Raw genomic sequence first — 17,351 nt, forward strand, 5'->3', positions numbered from 1 at the left:
GCAAAGGCATTTGATAGGGTGCCACATGATAAGCTGATATTTAAGTTGCTGCACATGGGTTTCAATGTCAGGTTGGTCAACTGGATTCAGGACTGGCTGTCCGATAGGTATCAGAGAGTTGTGTATGGTGGGGCAGTTTCAAGGAGGCAAATGATTGATAGAAACCTGAAATTCGAGGGGACATATTGCAAAGGTGGTGAAGGTAACACAGATGATTGCTTCAATAATGAGAAGGATGCTGACCTGCAGAGATGAGTTATCATTCTGTTGTATAAGACCCTGATCAGACCACACTTAGACTATTGTTCTCAGATTTGGTCCCCAGGATTGGAAGGGGATAAATTAACTGTGAAAAGGGTACAAAGGTGGATAACAAAGATGATTTCAGGACTGTACAATGTTAGTTATGAGGATCGGCTGAGGGAATGTGGACTGCAGAGTTTGGTGGATAGAAAGAGAAGTGATATGTTATTGAGACTTTTAAACTGTTGAGAGGCAGTTACAAGGTTGACACTAGGGAGTTCTTTTGCTTGATTGAACAGCAGGAAGGAGTGATGACAAGGGGCCATCCCTTGAAGTTAGGAAAGGAAACTGTGAGCAAGAGGATGAGGAGTGGTTTCTTTACATGAAGGGTGGTTGAACCGTGGAATGCATTGCTTGATAGAGTGGTGAGAGCGAGAAGGATCAATGAGTTTAAGGAGTGGTATGATAGACTTTGTATTCTAGGAGTGACCTCACACGATGAGTCTTGATAGACTTTGTGTTTCCTATGAAGGACCTCCCGCGATGAGTCTTTTGACTCCTTGGAGGCCTAAATAATAATAATAAAAGGAAATCTTAAACTCGCTATTGGATTTTGCCTTTAACCAACTTTTCCAATACTTTAGCGAACACACCTCGTATATTAATTAATTGGTCTGTAGTTTGTTAGGTCTGTCTTGGAGCCATATTTTTCTTGCATCTTTTGATGCTATTACTATATCCAACACTCTCAAACCCTCTAAAGTTGATCAAAAGAAATATAAAAACAGATGAAAACTGAAGTAAAATAACTCATTGAATGTGAATTTTTTTGCTTAGTGTCATGGGCATCTTTAATACAGGATCATAGAATGGCAATTAAATAATAACAGCAATTATAAAAAGTGCCACCTAAGTAAAGGTAATGCAAAATAACTAATTATGGTCAATTTCCTAACTTATATGTGTGTATATATATAAAGTTAGGAAAGATTAGCAAATTTTAAAAGTACTATCACAAAAGGGATAGACATAAATCATCAGATCTCATCTTCATCTGGATGATTCTGATATTATGATCAGTTTAGATGTTGATTCCTTGTTTACTAATATTCCTTTATTGGACACCATTGAATTACTTAAAGAAGAATTTCCTTCGGATGTTGTTTAAATTATTTGAATTTGTTATACATTCTGGTTATTTCTCCTTTAAAACCAGATTATATCAAATAAATCGAAGGAATAGCCATTGGCAATCCTTATTTCTCTTACTATAACCAACTTTTTCAGGGAACACTTTGAACAACATATCTTTAATAAATTTCACCTAGACCAACACATTGGCACAGATTTGTGGATATTTTTTTAGTTTAGAATGGCTCTTCCTCTGAGTTGCAGCACCACAGTTTCTTTCCATATTAAATGCACTTCATCCCAGGATCCAATTCACCTTAGAAATAAATAGTCGATTACCCCTTTTTAGATCTTCTAATTCTTTATTAACCAGATGAAAAGCTTAGTTTTCAGTTTTGGGAAGATTCATATAGGCTGCTCTATTCATGCTGAATCTCACCACCATCCTAGTCAAAAGATTGGAACTGTTAAGACTTTAGTATCATTGTGCTCATTCTTTATGTTCTTCAGATAAACTTTACAACACACTAAATCTACCTTTTTATCAAAAAAAAGTTTTTAACAGTTATCACATCTCTACCTCTTCCAATACAGAAAACATGACTTCTTCCCATCCCTTATATGCATGACATTTCTCAATGCATAACGAAAGTTTTTTTTAAACACCACTGAATATTTGCCTTTCGCCTCATCAGAAAAATCTCCAACTTGCTTGCATCTCCTTAGGAGAAGCTTCTACCTGTAAGTATTCCAGGTATCTACCAGATTTTTTGTGCTTGTGGGTTATCTTATTTTGGACAAACTGGAAGATCTGCTTTTATTTATCTATGTCTTGATATTAAATATCATGAACTTGAAGAGTCTGCACTAAACAGTTTATTGCGACAAGTCCTTCATGAAAGTTATTTCCTCATAGAATGTCTTTATAAAGAAACATTTGAAACTTTACTTCATTGTTCTAACTTAAACAGATCAGTCTGATGGTCTGTTTATTCCCTTTGTGAGAGAGAGTACTTTTTTAAAATTTTAATCTGCTAATCTTTCCTATTTAAGTTTCCTAACTGTAACTATAAAACTATTTGTTACAGTTAGGAAACTAACTGTAACACACAATATATATATATTTATAAGATTAAAATTTAACTGACTAGAACCTGAGAAAGTATAACAAAAACCTTTAATAAATCAAGACTAGTTTCATTGGTATTCCGACTTCTTCAGGTGAGTAAGAAATAACATAAGATTTATAAAAAAAAAAAAAAAAATAACAAGATAAAAAACATTGATATCAATATTTGATATATATACAGGGTGTTCGGGATAAATTTGACAGTTTCGTAAGGAAAAAGAAAATCTTCTTTGTATCTATTAAATTTAATGAATTGACAAAAAAACATTACAGGCAGAGTTAATTACAATACTATCAACAAGATTTACTCAAAATAACCACCATTAGCATCGATCACAGCTTCAATTCTGCTTCGGAACCTTGAACAAGCTGATGCTACAGTTTCCCTGGGAAGGGCCGCAAAAACTGTTTTAATTTTATCCATTAACTGGGCTTTTGTATTACTGGAAGTGCAATTGGTGTCTTTTTCAACTGCGCCCCATACAAAATAATCCATGGGGTTAAGGTCTGGGGAGTTTGGAGGCCAAACATTTGGACTGGTGAAGTCGTAGAAATTTTCAGACAACCATTTTTGACTTTTCCCAGAGGTGTGGCAAGGGGCCGAATCCTGCTGCCATACATACGGCCTACCATTGGCTACCCTTGTTATCCAGGGCTTGACTACAGTTAGCAACTCCACGAACAAAGCCCGAATTCCAATGCCAGGGTTCTTCAACACCTGTTCCTGCAGATTTGCGAGGAATTCTGCTGTACGAACGCAATCAGATCGTCTGCTAGGGATCTTTCTTCTTGCTACATCCTCGTAGTCACCATTGCAAGTCTCTAGTTCATGCCTGATTGTTTTTACTGTATTCAGGGAGCATTGGGCAGCAGTCGTAATATCCTTATTTTGATGGCGGGCACGAATCATCATGATACAAGTTATTCTCTTCCATGATTCAGGTGGGTTCCAGCTATCCATCCTTTGACATCTTGTATATGAATGAAGAAGGGTCCAAACTTTTAAATGAAGAGAAGTGTGTGTTAATACATGTAACTTACGGAAAAATATAATTAATTATAAATATGTCAAATTTATCCCGAACACCCTGTATATATCAATATTTGAGAAAGCCTTAATATGGAAGTATGAAAGTTTCACAGTGGTTGCATTACATGATTCACCAGATGGCTCATCTATAAAAAGGAGAAAACAATGTCAGAGGAATTTCTCTATTTAATCTTCTACTTTGTGATTCATGTGAGCAAACTGAGAAACTAAGAAAAATTGTGGAAGTGAAGCCTGAACAAAATCTGTTCTTATCCAAGCTTCATTTCCACAATTTTTCTTAGCTTCTCAGTATGCCGGATATCAGGATAATATTGTCACTTTAAGACATATATAGTTGAGAAATCAGTCACTGATTTCTCAACTATATTTTTCAACAGGTAGCATAGAATCATTAAAAATGAATATATGAAAAAGGAACTTGACATTAGTAGCATTCAAGAATGTGTGAGAATAGCTAATCTCAAGTAGTATGCTGCCATATACAGAATGGGTATGGAAAAATTAAATAGAGATGAAGTGATCTTTCACCAGAACAGAAGGGAAAAAGACCAGGAGTTAAAAAAAAAAAAAAAAAAAAAAATTACGCAGATTCAGTTAGAAGTGAATTTTAAGAGATCTGACAGCATTGAAGTCCTGACAATAAGACTGATTTGAGGAAAATGGCTAACATAAGTTAGTACTACAGGAAGTGTGTACATTACTATCATTTATTCAATTTATATCCTTTCAAGATGTGTATCAGGAATTTGAAGGTCAAAAATTTCCACATGATTGTATGTGTGATATAATTTTTTTTTGGATCCCTCATGTGGAAGGGAATATTCTTGATCTTTTTGGAGGTGAGGAGTGATAATCTTCTTGAAGAATCAAATTTTCTGTTTTGATTTTATTATCATCATCATCCCAAGACTCATTTAGGAGATCCTTTTGTTCATGTACACAGCACATCATTGCATACCTTAAACACACTCAAATTCTCTGCAGACACCACCCTCTAAGGCAAGGCATTCCAATCATTCGTAACTCATCATCATCATCATACGTATCAAGGATTTAGGCCTAGTATGGCCTGTTCCGGCCTTAGAAGTCATCGTTGAATCGTTTAAGAGGACGTCCTGGTTTTCTTTTTCCTAATGGCTTGTACTTTAAGGCTTGTTTTGGTAATCTTTCTGTTTTCATTCTTTGAACGTGTTCCATCCATTTATGCTTATATTTTTTAATTTTTTCAATTACTGGTTCTTGGTTTAATTCTTTCATAATATCTTCGTTTCTTTTGTGATCAAACAGGGTATACTTTGCAGTTTTTCTCATAAACGTCATTTCTGCTGTTGTTAATCTTTGTTTGTCTTTTTGTTTTATTGTCCAGATTTCGCTTCCATACATTAAGACCGGCAGGGCTAATGTATTGTATACTTTTAGCCTGGTTTGTTTTTGAACTAGGTTTGGTTTAAATATAGAGTTAATTACTCCTGTTATTTTTAAATATTTTGCAATTTTTATGTTTATATCTTTTTCATTTTCATAAGTGATCATACATCCTAGGTAGTTAAATGAATTCACCTGCTCTAGGATCTTGTTATCTAATACTATTTTAGTTCTTGCTGGATCTTGTCCTTTAAAGGCCATAGTTTTTGATTTTTCTGTTGATATCATACCATAATCTTTGGATATCTCATTTAGATTTAAAATAGCTTTCTGTAAGTTTATCTTCAGAATTTGTAATTATTATTTGGTCGTCTGCAAAGAGGAGAGTGTTTAAGTTAACTGTAGGTGAAAGTTTAATTCCTTGATGTAAATTTTTACTCCATTTTATTATTATTTCATTTAAGTAGATATTAAAAAGAGTTGCTGAGAGGGGGCATCCCTGTCGGACCCCTTGGTTTATCTCTCTTGTATATGATAACTCATGATTTAATCTTATTTGTATTTGATTATTTTCATATATACTTGTGACAGCTTTTAGGATATTATTTGGTATTTGTCTTTCTTTTAATATGTTAAATAATGTTTCTTTTAACTTTGTCAAATGCTTTTTCAAAGTCAATAAATGCAATATGTGTTTCTAAATTATATTCTCTTCTTTTCTCTATTATTAATTTTAGGCAGAAGGCTGGGTCTATACATGATCGTCCTTTTCTAAATCCATTTTGTACCTCTAGAATAAAGTTTTTGGAATATTTCATTAGTTTTGTTATTTAAGATTCTGCTGTATATTTTGTAACATGAATTTAGTATACTGATACCTCTATAGTTTTTAGGGTCATCTCTATTACCTTTCTTAAAGATAGGAATCACAATTGCTTTTTTCCATTCTATTGGGGGGGATACCAGTTGAGTAAATTTTATTTAAAAAGAATAAGAGTCTTCCTTTGAATCTTGTTCCTGCGTATTTATATAGTTCTGAACCTAGCAACATTTCAATGGCATCCCCATTCCTGTGCCAATTCAATCCATCTGTACAAGTCTTCTTGTAAGGCCACATCTTTACTACTCTTCATAGTTTGTCCCAACTTTGAATCATCTGCAAACAATCGAATATCCCCCCCCCCCAAATCTTTGCCGATATCATCAACATACAGGTTAAACAGCAATGGCCCTAAAACAGACCCCTGAGGCACACCACTAATGATTTTCTTCTACTGGGATATTCCCCCCCCCCCTCCATACACAACTTGCTGATACCTATCAGATAACCAGTCTCCAATCCAGTGCACTAATTTAATATCCAACCCTATCTGACTAGTTTGACTATCAACTTATGTGGTAATCTATGAAAAGCCTTTGCAAAATCTACGTATACTACTGTGTATCCCTCTCCTCTGTCCAAGGCAGCCATAATCTTATTGTATTATTTATCTACTTTCTTATTACAATAAGATTATGGCTGCCTTGGACAGAGGATAGGTAGGCCTATAAATTGATGCTAGAGTTCTGTCATCTCTCTGATGAAGTTGCACACTCTTCCTTCCATAATCATTATTTTTTTTTTTTGCTGGCTACATATCAAAAGAGCTCCATAGGATTCTTTCTCAGCTTCATTAGCTAACTGCTGCTCATACTTCACTTTGCTACCCTTACCAGCCAAGTTGCCCTCTTTGCCTGTTATTTGTAATCCTCATGGAATTGATTATTATCACTCCTTTTTTGCTGCCTCTATAATGCCTTTTTCCTCTGTATTGCATGCCTAATCTTTTCATTCATCTATTTCACACCCATCTTATTTAACCTTCTGACCCTTGGAATACATTTAGACATTGCTTCTACTAGACAGTCCTTGAATATTAACCAAGCTGCATTGATCTCCTTCCCAGCCAACTCTTCACTCCATGCTACACCTGCAAGCTGTCTCCTGACCTTCTCATAATCACCAGCCTTGTACTTCCACATATATCTCTTCCTCACAGAGGTCCTCACGCTACTGGCAACCATCCAGGTAATCATTTCATTGTCACTCACACCAACTGGAAGGTGATTTGAGACCTCATTTATAATTACGTTATTTGATGAATGATAAAATCCAAAACTCTCAATCCTTACATGCCTTCTGTTACATACTGCCTGAGGTAGTAATAGTTGTCCTTCAAAAACTCATTTTCTTTACTTCCAGTTGCTATCTCATCATCCTAGTCTATACTGCCATAATTAAAATCACTCATAATGATCACCCTTTTCTTATTTGTTTGACTAAGTTGATTATACATTTCATAGTCATTACCATCCACATTGCCAGGTCTATAACAACATCCAACTAAGCATTTCATTCTGTTCACCTCTATCTCACACCACACTGCCTCAAACCACTAGCACTTATTTCCCTCTTGCATCTCTACTTTCTATGGACATAACTCTTTCTCTGTCATCAATAGCACTCTCAATCCCTTTGTACCCTTTCTATTTTCATGAAACACATCATACCCTCCCAATCTCTATTATTGTCAGGATGTCATCTTCATCCAACCATGTCTCAGTTATTCCAACGATTCTTGGGTGAACAGACTCAATTAATGCAATCACTTCATTTTCCTTGTTTCTTACTCCTCTAGCATTTGTATACAAACAGACCTCAGTTCATTTCTGGATCTCTAGCTAGTTCTACTGATATCCCTTATTTGATATTACTTCTCCATGTTTAACTCAATCCATTTCTTCTTTTTTTCTTTATTCATCTTAGAACCTTCTTCAAATCAACGGTTTGACCTTGACCTCAGGCATCTGCCTTTTTTTTTTTGTCTATACGGTTTGCATACTCTTGGCACATCAACTTTTCTCATGCTGTGTTTTCCTGTCCAGCCTGAGCCTCCCCATTTCCCTGCCTATCTTGCACAACTGTTTTCTCATTCTCTATACTCATGCCACTCAATTCTTCATTCATAACCACCTCTTCAATCTGTCTTACTCTCCTGTTCTTCCACATCACTTCCCACTTGATCACATTTATTCTCTGCCCTCACTTCTTCTTCTTCCCAGCAGCACTCCACCAAAACCATTCAGTTTTGGTCCATATACAGTTCACTTCAAACTTGATTCCAGGAAAACAAATTAACCACACATTAACAAACTGCACTCTTTTCTCCTCACACATTTCTGCTAACATATTATTCATAATCCTTGCTCTCCACATCATCTCACTACTGTCATACTTAGGCAACAGACTTGCTACCATTCCTATTACACTGTTATCTTTTATCCATCTCAACAACCTCCTGATATCCAATCTGACATGTTCTTTCTGCCCAGTCAAGTCATTTGTCCCTATTACAACTACCAACTCTTTTGCTCACTTCTCATATCCAATGCCTCAATCTACTCATTTTACCTCCAGGAAAACAAACCTAGTGCACTTCTCGCCCAGCACACCTTTAATAATTGAATCGCCATACAATGCCACGTGTGGGTCCTTCGTTACATCTTTTATACCAATATTATTCATTTTCATCATTTTCACTCTTCAAATCATATCTTGAATCCTCAACTTCATTACGTATTCATTTCATCTCTTGCTTCATCTTAAATAACTCAACTTTTAAATCTTGCATCACATTTTCACTCTCAATTTCGCCCTTACATTTAACTGCACTTTGTTTTTTAACCTCTTCTACATTCATATCACTTTCATCCTTTTTACCATCGATTGTTAAGTTTATCAGATCACTTGTTCTGTTTTTCAAAACTTTTTTACCATTTTTTCACTATTTTTTACTCTGTTCCTCTTTTCTATCAGATTAGTACTCTTCCTTCTCATGCCATTCTCGCTACTAACACTTTCAGATATCAACACGTTAGCACTCAAGTCCTCATTCAGCTCACACTTTACATGGGTACACTCTCTCTCCTTCCTTCCATCTCCTTTAAATATCCATAATTTATCTATATAATTGAATGAATACATATAGCACACCTCACATTTTACTAATATCATTATATTGTTATTGTGAATATTTACTTTTCTTCCGATAAATTTTTAATTGGTCTTTGTATGATTCTACTTTTGACATGCAGCCTATAGCTTAAACTGTCCACATTGTTTCTTTTGATATATTATTAAATGTAAAAGAAAAGCAATGAAATGAAACTTGATTCCACTTGATTACAAATTTCTGTGCAACTGCTAATAAATTGTATTGAATTCATAAATACATAGTTTTGAAAACTGGATTCAAATTTATAATATTTTGAATAACTGAAACAATACTGTTGATGTATGACCATTGCACTTTGGTTCTTTTAAGACCTGAGAAAATTAGTAACTTTTTATTAATAAATTGTTATGCATTCTTGTGCAATATATAGTAGGATTAGTGTCTCAAGCCAGCTCTGTGAAGTATTATTCCAATTGTGGTCACCTTTGGTGTACTATTTGCAATTTCTTGAATGGACATTTTTCTGGCCATTTTAAACAAAATTCACTTTTTTCCATTTTAAGTATACTTAAAAGGAAAAATGCTTATGAAAAACCAAAACTTCAGAACAACTGAAGCATTATCTAAAATCCTTTCTTTTAGGCTTACACGGTGATCCGAATGCATTTTTGAAAATTATGGAGACAACTACCGTGTTTGAATAAAAACTTTAGTTTAATATAACTAAAATCTACATTCGACGTTTCGACCTTTATGTCAAGGTCATCTTCTGAAGCATACAACTATACACAAGAAACAAGCTACACTACAATCAAACTGGTTTGTTAAAGACACTGACCAACCACTACAACAATTGTTGGCCTGACCTCTAGTGGGAAAAAAAAACAAATTATACATCAACGCTAGAGTCCTATTATTATCTGTTGGTTGTAGCAATACATACGTTGGGCACAACAAGTATCTATCTATATACATATATAACATCATGTACACATTCCAGCCAGTTGGTATGGAATGGTTTCTAACACTAGCTGAGGATTGGCTAGAGTCCTGACTTATGCTGGATCTTACATATTAGGTAGGCTGAATGTGTGCCATCCAGATGCTTGGAATTTTCATGCCATCTTTGTTGTTGATATTTGGGTGGTTTATCAGGATTTCACAAGCTTCCTTAAATTTCCTTTCATACCAGGTTTTTGTGGGGTGTAAAGAGCAGGTGCTTTTCCGGTTGATTTGGTGTAAGGTGTTGACTGCGTGGTCTGAGAAGCCTGCTTCCCATAATGGTTATATTTAATGTGTCTAATGTGTTCTTTCTTGTCTATTGGGATTGTCCGTCCTGTTTCACCAATGTACGGTAAGTTACAGGTGCAGCGGATGCAATAGACTCCAGGATGTGCTAATGGGAGGAGAGGATCCTTAGAGGAGTTGAATATGGTTTTAAGTTTAGTGGGTGGTTTAAAGGTGGCATTGAGGTTATAATGTTGTAGGATTCTGTTGATTTTTTCCGATAACCCTTTAATGTATGGGATGGCTATGGTTTTACTGTAATCTAGATTCGTTTTTGTTGTAGTTTTATGGAGTATTTTATTAATAGTATTTATTTTTGTTATAGCCATTATTTATGAATGTGTCGCTGATGATTTTTAGTTCTTGTTTCAGGGCTTGTTGATTATAGCAAATTGTTGTAGCTCTGTTTTTAAGGTGTTAATGACTCCATATTTTTGTGATGGCTGGTGGTATGAATTAGCATGTATGTATTGGCCATTGTGTGTCGGTTTTCGGTAAACCATGAAGGATAGACTGCCTAAAGGAAGACGTGTGACTAGTGTGTCTAGGAACGGGAGCGAATTTTGGTTTTCGATGGTAAATTGTATGCGTTCGTGTTGTTTGTTCAGGTGGCTAAGGAATGTGTTTAGCGTCTGTCACCCCTTGCGGCCAGATCGTGATCTGGCCGCAAGGGGTGACAGACACTAAACTCATTCCTTAGCCACCTGAACAAACAACACGAATGCACACAATTTGCCATCGAAATCGAAAACCAAAATTCACCCCCTTTCCTAGATACACTAGTCACACTTCTTCCTTTAGGCAGTCTATCCTTCACGGTCTACCAAAAACCGACACACACACACACACACACACACACACACACACACACACACACACACACACACACACACTGCCAATACATACATGCTAATTCATACCACCACCCATCACAAAAATATGGAGTCATTAACACCCTTAAAAACAGAGCTACAACAATTTGCTATAATCAACAAGCCCTGAAACAAGAACTAAAAATCATCAGCGACACATTCATAAATAATGGCTATAACAAAAATACTGTTAATAAAATACTCCATAAAACTTCAACAAAAACGAATCTAGATTACAGTAAAACCATAGCCATCCCATACATTAAAGGGTTATTGGAAAAAATCAACAGAATCCTACAACATTATAACCTCAATGCCACCTTTAAACCACCCACTAAACTTAAAACCATATTCAACTCCTCTAAGGATCCTCTGCTCCCATTAGCACATCCTGAAGTCGATTGCATCCACTGGACAATCCCTATATGCAAGAAAGAACACATTAAATATAACCATTATGGTGAAGCAGGCCTCTGAGACCATGCACTCAACACCTTACACCAAATCGACTGGAAAAGCACCTGCTCTACACCACACAAAAACCTGGTACGAAAGGAAATTTAAGGAAGCCTATGAAATCCTGATAAACCACCCAAATATCAACAACAAAGATGGCATAAAAATTCCAAGGATCTGGATGGCACACATTCAGCCTATCTAATATGTAAAATCCAGCATAAGTCAGGACTCTAGCCAATCCTCAGCTAGTATTAGAAACCATTACATACCGACTGGCTGAAACGTGTACATGATGTTATATATGTATATAGATAGATACTTGTTGTACCCAGTGTATTTCTACAACCAACAGATAGTAATAGGACTCTAACGTTGATGTATAATTTTTTTTTTCCCACCAGAGGTCAGGCCAACAATTGTTGTAGTGGTTGGTCAGTGTCTTTAACAAACCAGTTTGATTGTAGTGTAGCTTGTTTCCTGTGTATAGTTGTATGCTCCAGAAGATGACCTTGACATAAAAGTCGAAATGTCGAATGTAGATTTTAGTTATATTAAACTAAAGTTTTTATTCAAACACGGTAGTTGTCTCCATAATTTTCAAAAATGCATTATCTAAAATATTGAAGTGTCATTAATATGTCAATATTTATGCATTATTATTTATATTGGTACTTCATGGAGTCGAGAATCATCATGTGAGACCCACTTAATCCATTAATACAATACTTATCACATATCTCCTTAAACTTATTTACTGTTGGGGTGCTCATAACTACCTCTGACAATTCATTCCACTCATTTACCACTCCAAGTAAAGAACCTACTAATACTAGCAGTACCATTATATAACTTCCAAGTGTGACCTTGTTTTCCCCTTACTCCCCATGCATTGAAACATTTCTTCTGTGTCAATCTTATAGAATCCCTTTATCATTATTTGACACCTCCAGGGAGTCCAAAGACTCATCGAGGGAGGGCACCTGCTCTACAACTTTAGTAACTGATATGTTTCTATCATATTCCCTCTACTTCACCTGTCAGCTAAACTTTGCAACCCACATATGCCTTCAATCTACCTACATAGGGAACATTCCACAAACGTGTCACTAGCTTGGTCACTTGTCTTGGATCCCCCCCTCCAACCTGCCTCACCTCACGATTCCCAAGAAATGCATGCACAATAGTCAACATGTGCCCAAATCATAGCCTTATAAAGAGGGATGATAACCTCCAATCAATTATAAAGAAGGATGATAACCACCATCTGTAAACTAATACCATCAATATGATATGAAGTATGTAATTTTATTCATCCAAAACTGCATTACCTTACATTTTGCAACACTGAATTGACAACCATTTTGTCTTTTGCATACATTACCATTTAAATTTATTTAAATTTCCCTGTGAGATATCTATACCTATTGTTACTACTATTGCCCTCCTTAGTTTTGCATCATCAGCAAGGAACTGAATATCCACCTTCAAAATCTCTATATCATTAATTTGCAAATCAAAGAGTGGTGGCCCTGGGGCACTCCATTAGTTACCCTCATTTACCTTGATTCCACTCTTCTATTACATCCTCTGTCAGCCACCATACACCCCCTTATCCATGCTGCCATCCTCATATGCATTCCCATTTGCTCCAACTTATGTAATAGTTTTCCATACAGTATTCTGTCAAATACCTCTGCAAAGGCCAGGAGTATCATGATGTAGCAATTTCCTTTATCCAGTTCTGCTGTCCCCTATAGAATATCATATTCCTATCCATCCATTCCTGAATTTTACTTTTAACCCACTTTTCTAATACTTTAACCATCACTCTAGAGATATTAATTGGTCTGTAATTTGTCACTTCTATCTTAGATCTGTCTGTGCGGTTTGCCTAGTGGCTTTGTGCTTCGCAACCATGTGCCTGGGGAAGGAGTGTCCTAGGTTCGATTCCCATCAACGACGTGAGGAGCTTAAGGATTTTCCTTAGCCAAAGCCAAGTTAGCGAGTCTTGGGTGTGGACAGCAGGTTTTTTTCTGCCAGTTAATCTGGGGATTTTCATCCTGCAAACTGGCCCTGTGAACACGCACGAATTACAGTCATGAACACTACCCTTAGGGGATGCAGCAAGGAGTGACAAACCGGCCGTGTTAATTTTGTCATGAACCCCTCATTAGGGGACTCTACCCATCCTAAAGGGATGGATGAGATCAATCAATCAGTCATCTTATTAGAGCCATCTTTAGGTAATGGAACCATCTTACCTTCTTTCCCACTCCCTTTGAACCTTGCCAAAGCTTAGATTAAGCAACTTTTTCAGAGGCACTGCCAGTTCATTTTCATATTCTTGTAGCACATGAGCTGACATACCATCCAGGTCCACAGCTGTATTAAACATTGATATTTTTCAGTATACTGAGTACATCCAGTTCATCCACCTCAATGCTGCTCATATCAGTCTGTCAACTCAGTAATTTCAAAGTCACCACCTGGATGATACACCCTTGTGAAGTGATAACTTTAACTGTACTATTTCTTCTTCTTCTGTTACTTTCCATAATCAGTATTGAGTAAAGTTATCTTTACATAATCATTCTTTTCCTTATTTGTAGCAAAAAAAACTTTTGGATTTACTTTTGCTTGCTTAGCTAATTTTCTCAAAATCTGATATAGTGTTCTTAACATACTAGTTACTCTTCTTGCCACTTCTATCTTAGAGCCACCTTTAGGTAATGGAACTATCTTACCCTCAAAGATTGGAATCAGAGAGTTTCATGCAGAATATAGTAAACTATAAAAGTATTGGCAGTTACTAGTGTGAGCTAATGCAAGTAGTCCTAGTACGTAGTACAATCTCAGGCAACTCGTTGCAAAGGCTGCGAAAGTTCTGATCACTAATCTTGGTATTTTCCATAATGTAAAAACACATTTCCTAGGAAATGTATGCTGTTATTACATTATGGTGGAAGGTCACTACCCAGACCGGTTTCAGCCTTTTTTGAGGCTTCATCAGTGAGTAGCTAGACCAAATAGATACCAAAGGATATAACGAAAAGAACTTATATACTCTGTTATACAGGTTGTCAAACAGGTGCAACCATTAAGTTACTTAAATATAATGAGCCAATAGGCTTCATTTTGGCGATATGAACATTATTCAAATTAAGGGGATATTAAATCCCACATTGTTTTAAAACCGAATAAGAAACTCAAAGATTGGAATCAGAGTTTCAAGTGCCTATTGACTCTATATTTAAGTAACTTAATGGTTGCACCCGTTTGACAACTCATATAGCAGAGTATATAAGTTCTTTTTGCTATACACTTTGGTATCTATTTGGTCTAGCTACTCACTGAAGAAGCCTCAAAAAAAGGCTGAAACCGGTCTGGGTAGTGACCTTCCACCATAATGTAATAACAGCATACATTTCCTAGGAAATGTGTTTTTTTTACATTATGGAAAATACCAAGATTAGCGATCAGAACTTTCCCCACCTTTGCAACGAGTTGCCTGAGATTGTACTACGTACTAGGACTACTTGCATTAGCTCACGCTAATAACCGCCGATACTTTTATAGTTTACTATATTAGGCATGAAACTCTCTGATTCCAATCTTTGAGTTTCTTATTCGGTTTTAAAACAATGTGGGATTTAATATCCCCTTAATTTGAATAATGTTTATATCACCGAAATGAAGCCTATTGGCTCTTTATATTTAAGCATCTTACCCTCTTTCCACTCCCTTTGAACCTTGCCAAAGCTGAGACTTGGATTAAGTAACTTTGACAGAGGCACTGCCAGTTCATTTTCACATTCTCATAGCGCATGAGCTGACATACCATCCTTTATATTGCTTACAGGCATGCCGATCACCATGTTATTTATATTCCTTCCACAATGTTTTTTATTTGCAATTCCTGCTGTACATTGCTAGTCACCCACTTAATCCTTGCCTGGTTTATCATCCTGACCCTGGGTACGCACTCTGATACCACCTCACTCAAACAATTCTTGACTGCTTTCCATGCACTAATGACATTCATTCCATGTAGCTTCTTATGCTTGCACTGCTCCAAGTTGCAATTCTGATCATTGATGTTATTTTTGTTTTACATATTAGTATGTGCTTTTAAGGATAATTTTAGTTTATGTTCAAAAGCTCATTTTTATATTCAGGTTATGGAGGAAACAAATACTGAAATTAGTTGGCCTTCCCGACTGAAGATAGGAGCAAAATCAAGGAAAGGTTTGTTCTTAGCATCAATAGTTATGTAAAATAATTTATATATATGATATGATCAAGACTGCGCAACTTAAGAATCTGAAACATTAGTAAACTTAGTGGATTGTACCTGTTCTAGGTGCAGAATTCAAGATGGGCAAAATCTCTAATTTTTGCCATTTAGGGGCCAAAATATTCCATTCTCAAAACTAAAGTCACCAATAACTTATGATTGGATTCAACTGAAGGTACACACTTCAAATTGGAAGATGTCCTCCAGGACATTATATAATGAACAAAGGTCTTGACTTGACTTTGAACAGGAAATGGGAGTCAAGTGTGCTGATAATAGTAATTTCAACTGTTGGCCTTCAGGGTGGCCACATGCAACATTATCTCAGAAACACAATGGGTGATGTGATATTTAAAAAAAGCACTGCCAACATTAGGCATGTGGCCAAAACAACTGATGTTGAGAGGCAGCAAAGAATCAAGTCCACTAGATATACTATAATTAATGAATCAAATGACTAGAATAAGCAGTGAATAGCAGAAGATACTAGCTTGAATATGGTACAACAGCAATGGCTGTTTAGGGTCTTCATGTTTCAATGAAAAACGTGCAGTTGTGGATAAAGGTATATCAACATTGGAGATCAAAGAAATAAAAGGTTTCATGGGGTCCAAGTCTTGATTGCTGTTATTTCATGCAGACAGAATGACAAGGATTTTTCATAATAATTACAGCCAAGTTAGATAAAGGTAATGGTTAAATGTGATGCTACCAGACTTTGAAGAGGCATTTAACAGATTGATTGGAGATCTTCTTCAGTTATTTGCTGATGATGCAAAGTTGGGAAGAATTATAAGTAGCACTGCTGATGTTAAATTCGTTCAGGAAGATTTGAATAGACTTTATTTGGACAAAAGAGTGGGGTTGCAGTTTTAATATCAATAAGTGCAAGGTGTTGCATTTTGGAGTGCAGAAATATAAGGCTGTGTACTACATCGATGGTGCCATACTGTAGGGAGTGGATGAGATTTGGGAGTGATAGTACACTGAAGTTTAGAGAGCATATTGCTAGGGTTTCAAAGGCTGCACATCGTAGTGCTGCTATGATAAGTACTCTAACATACAAGGATAAGGAAGTGGTTGTGCCACTGTATAAGGCACTGGTCAGACCACACTTAGACTATTGTACTCTGATCTAATCACCTGGTTTTCAATGTGATATCGAGACATTGGAGAGGGTCCAGAGATGAGTGATTAAGATAATATCAGGAGTTTGAAATGCTAGCTATGGAGAGAGGTTGAAGAAATGTGGATTGTAGAGTTTGGTGGATAGGAGGAAGAGAGGTGATATGATAGAGACATTTAATTGACATTTAAAGACAATTGATATGATAAGTTAGTGATAGGATTTTATTAGATTAATCCAGAGGGGATTATAAAAAGAATAGAAAGTGAGAAGGGAAGAACCAGAGGTATCCCTAGAAATTATGTAAAAGTGTAGTGAAAAGGGGTGGGAGGAGTACATTTTTTACATGGAGAATTGTCAATGAATGGAATGCATTACCAGAATGTGTGTTAATGCAAG

General features: G+C 36.1%; 1 protein-coding gene across 1 annotated transcript in view; it reads left to right on the top strand.

Moving 5' to 3' along the window:
• LOC150109076 (protein bicaudal C homolog 1-like) overlaps positions 1 to 17,351 on the top strand; it is a 172,091-nt gene that overhangs the window by 26,285 nt on the left and 128,455 nt on the right. The window contains exon 2 of the mRNA XM_090401556.1: positions 15,708 to 15,777. Within this exon, the coding sequence (XP_090257682.1) occupies positions 15,708 to 15,777 (70 nt within the window). The remainder of the gene's footprint in view (positions 1 to 15,707; positions 15,778 to 17,351) is intronic.

This window comes from Typopeltis vanoorti, chromosome 2, assembly GCF_054136105.1.
Source record: "Typopeltis vanoorti isolate ZY-2024b chromosome 2, IOZ_Tvanoo_1.0, whole genome shotgun sequence".
Taxonomy (NCBI): domain Eukaryota; kingdom Metazoa; phylum Arthropoda; class Arachnida; order Uropygi; family Thelyphonidae; genus Typopeltis; species Typopeltis vanoorti.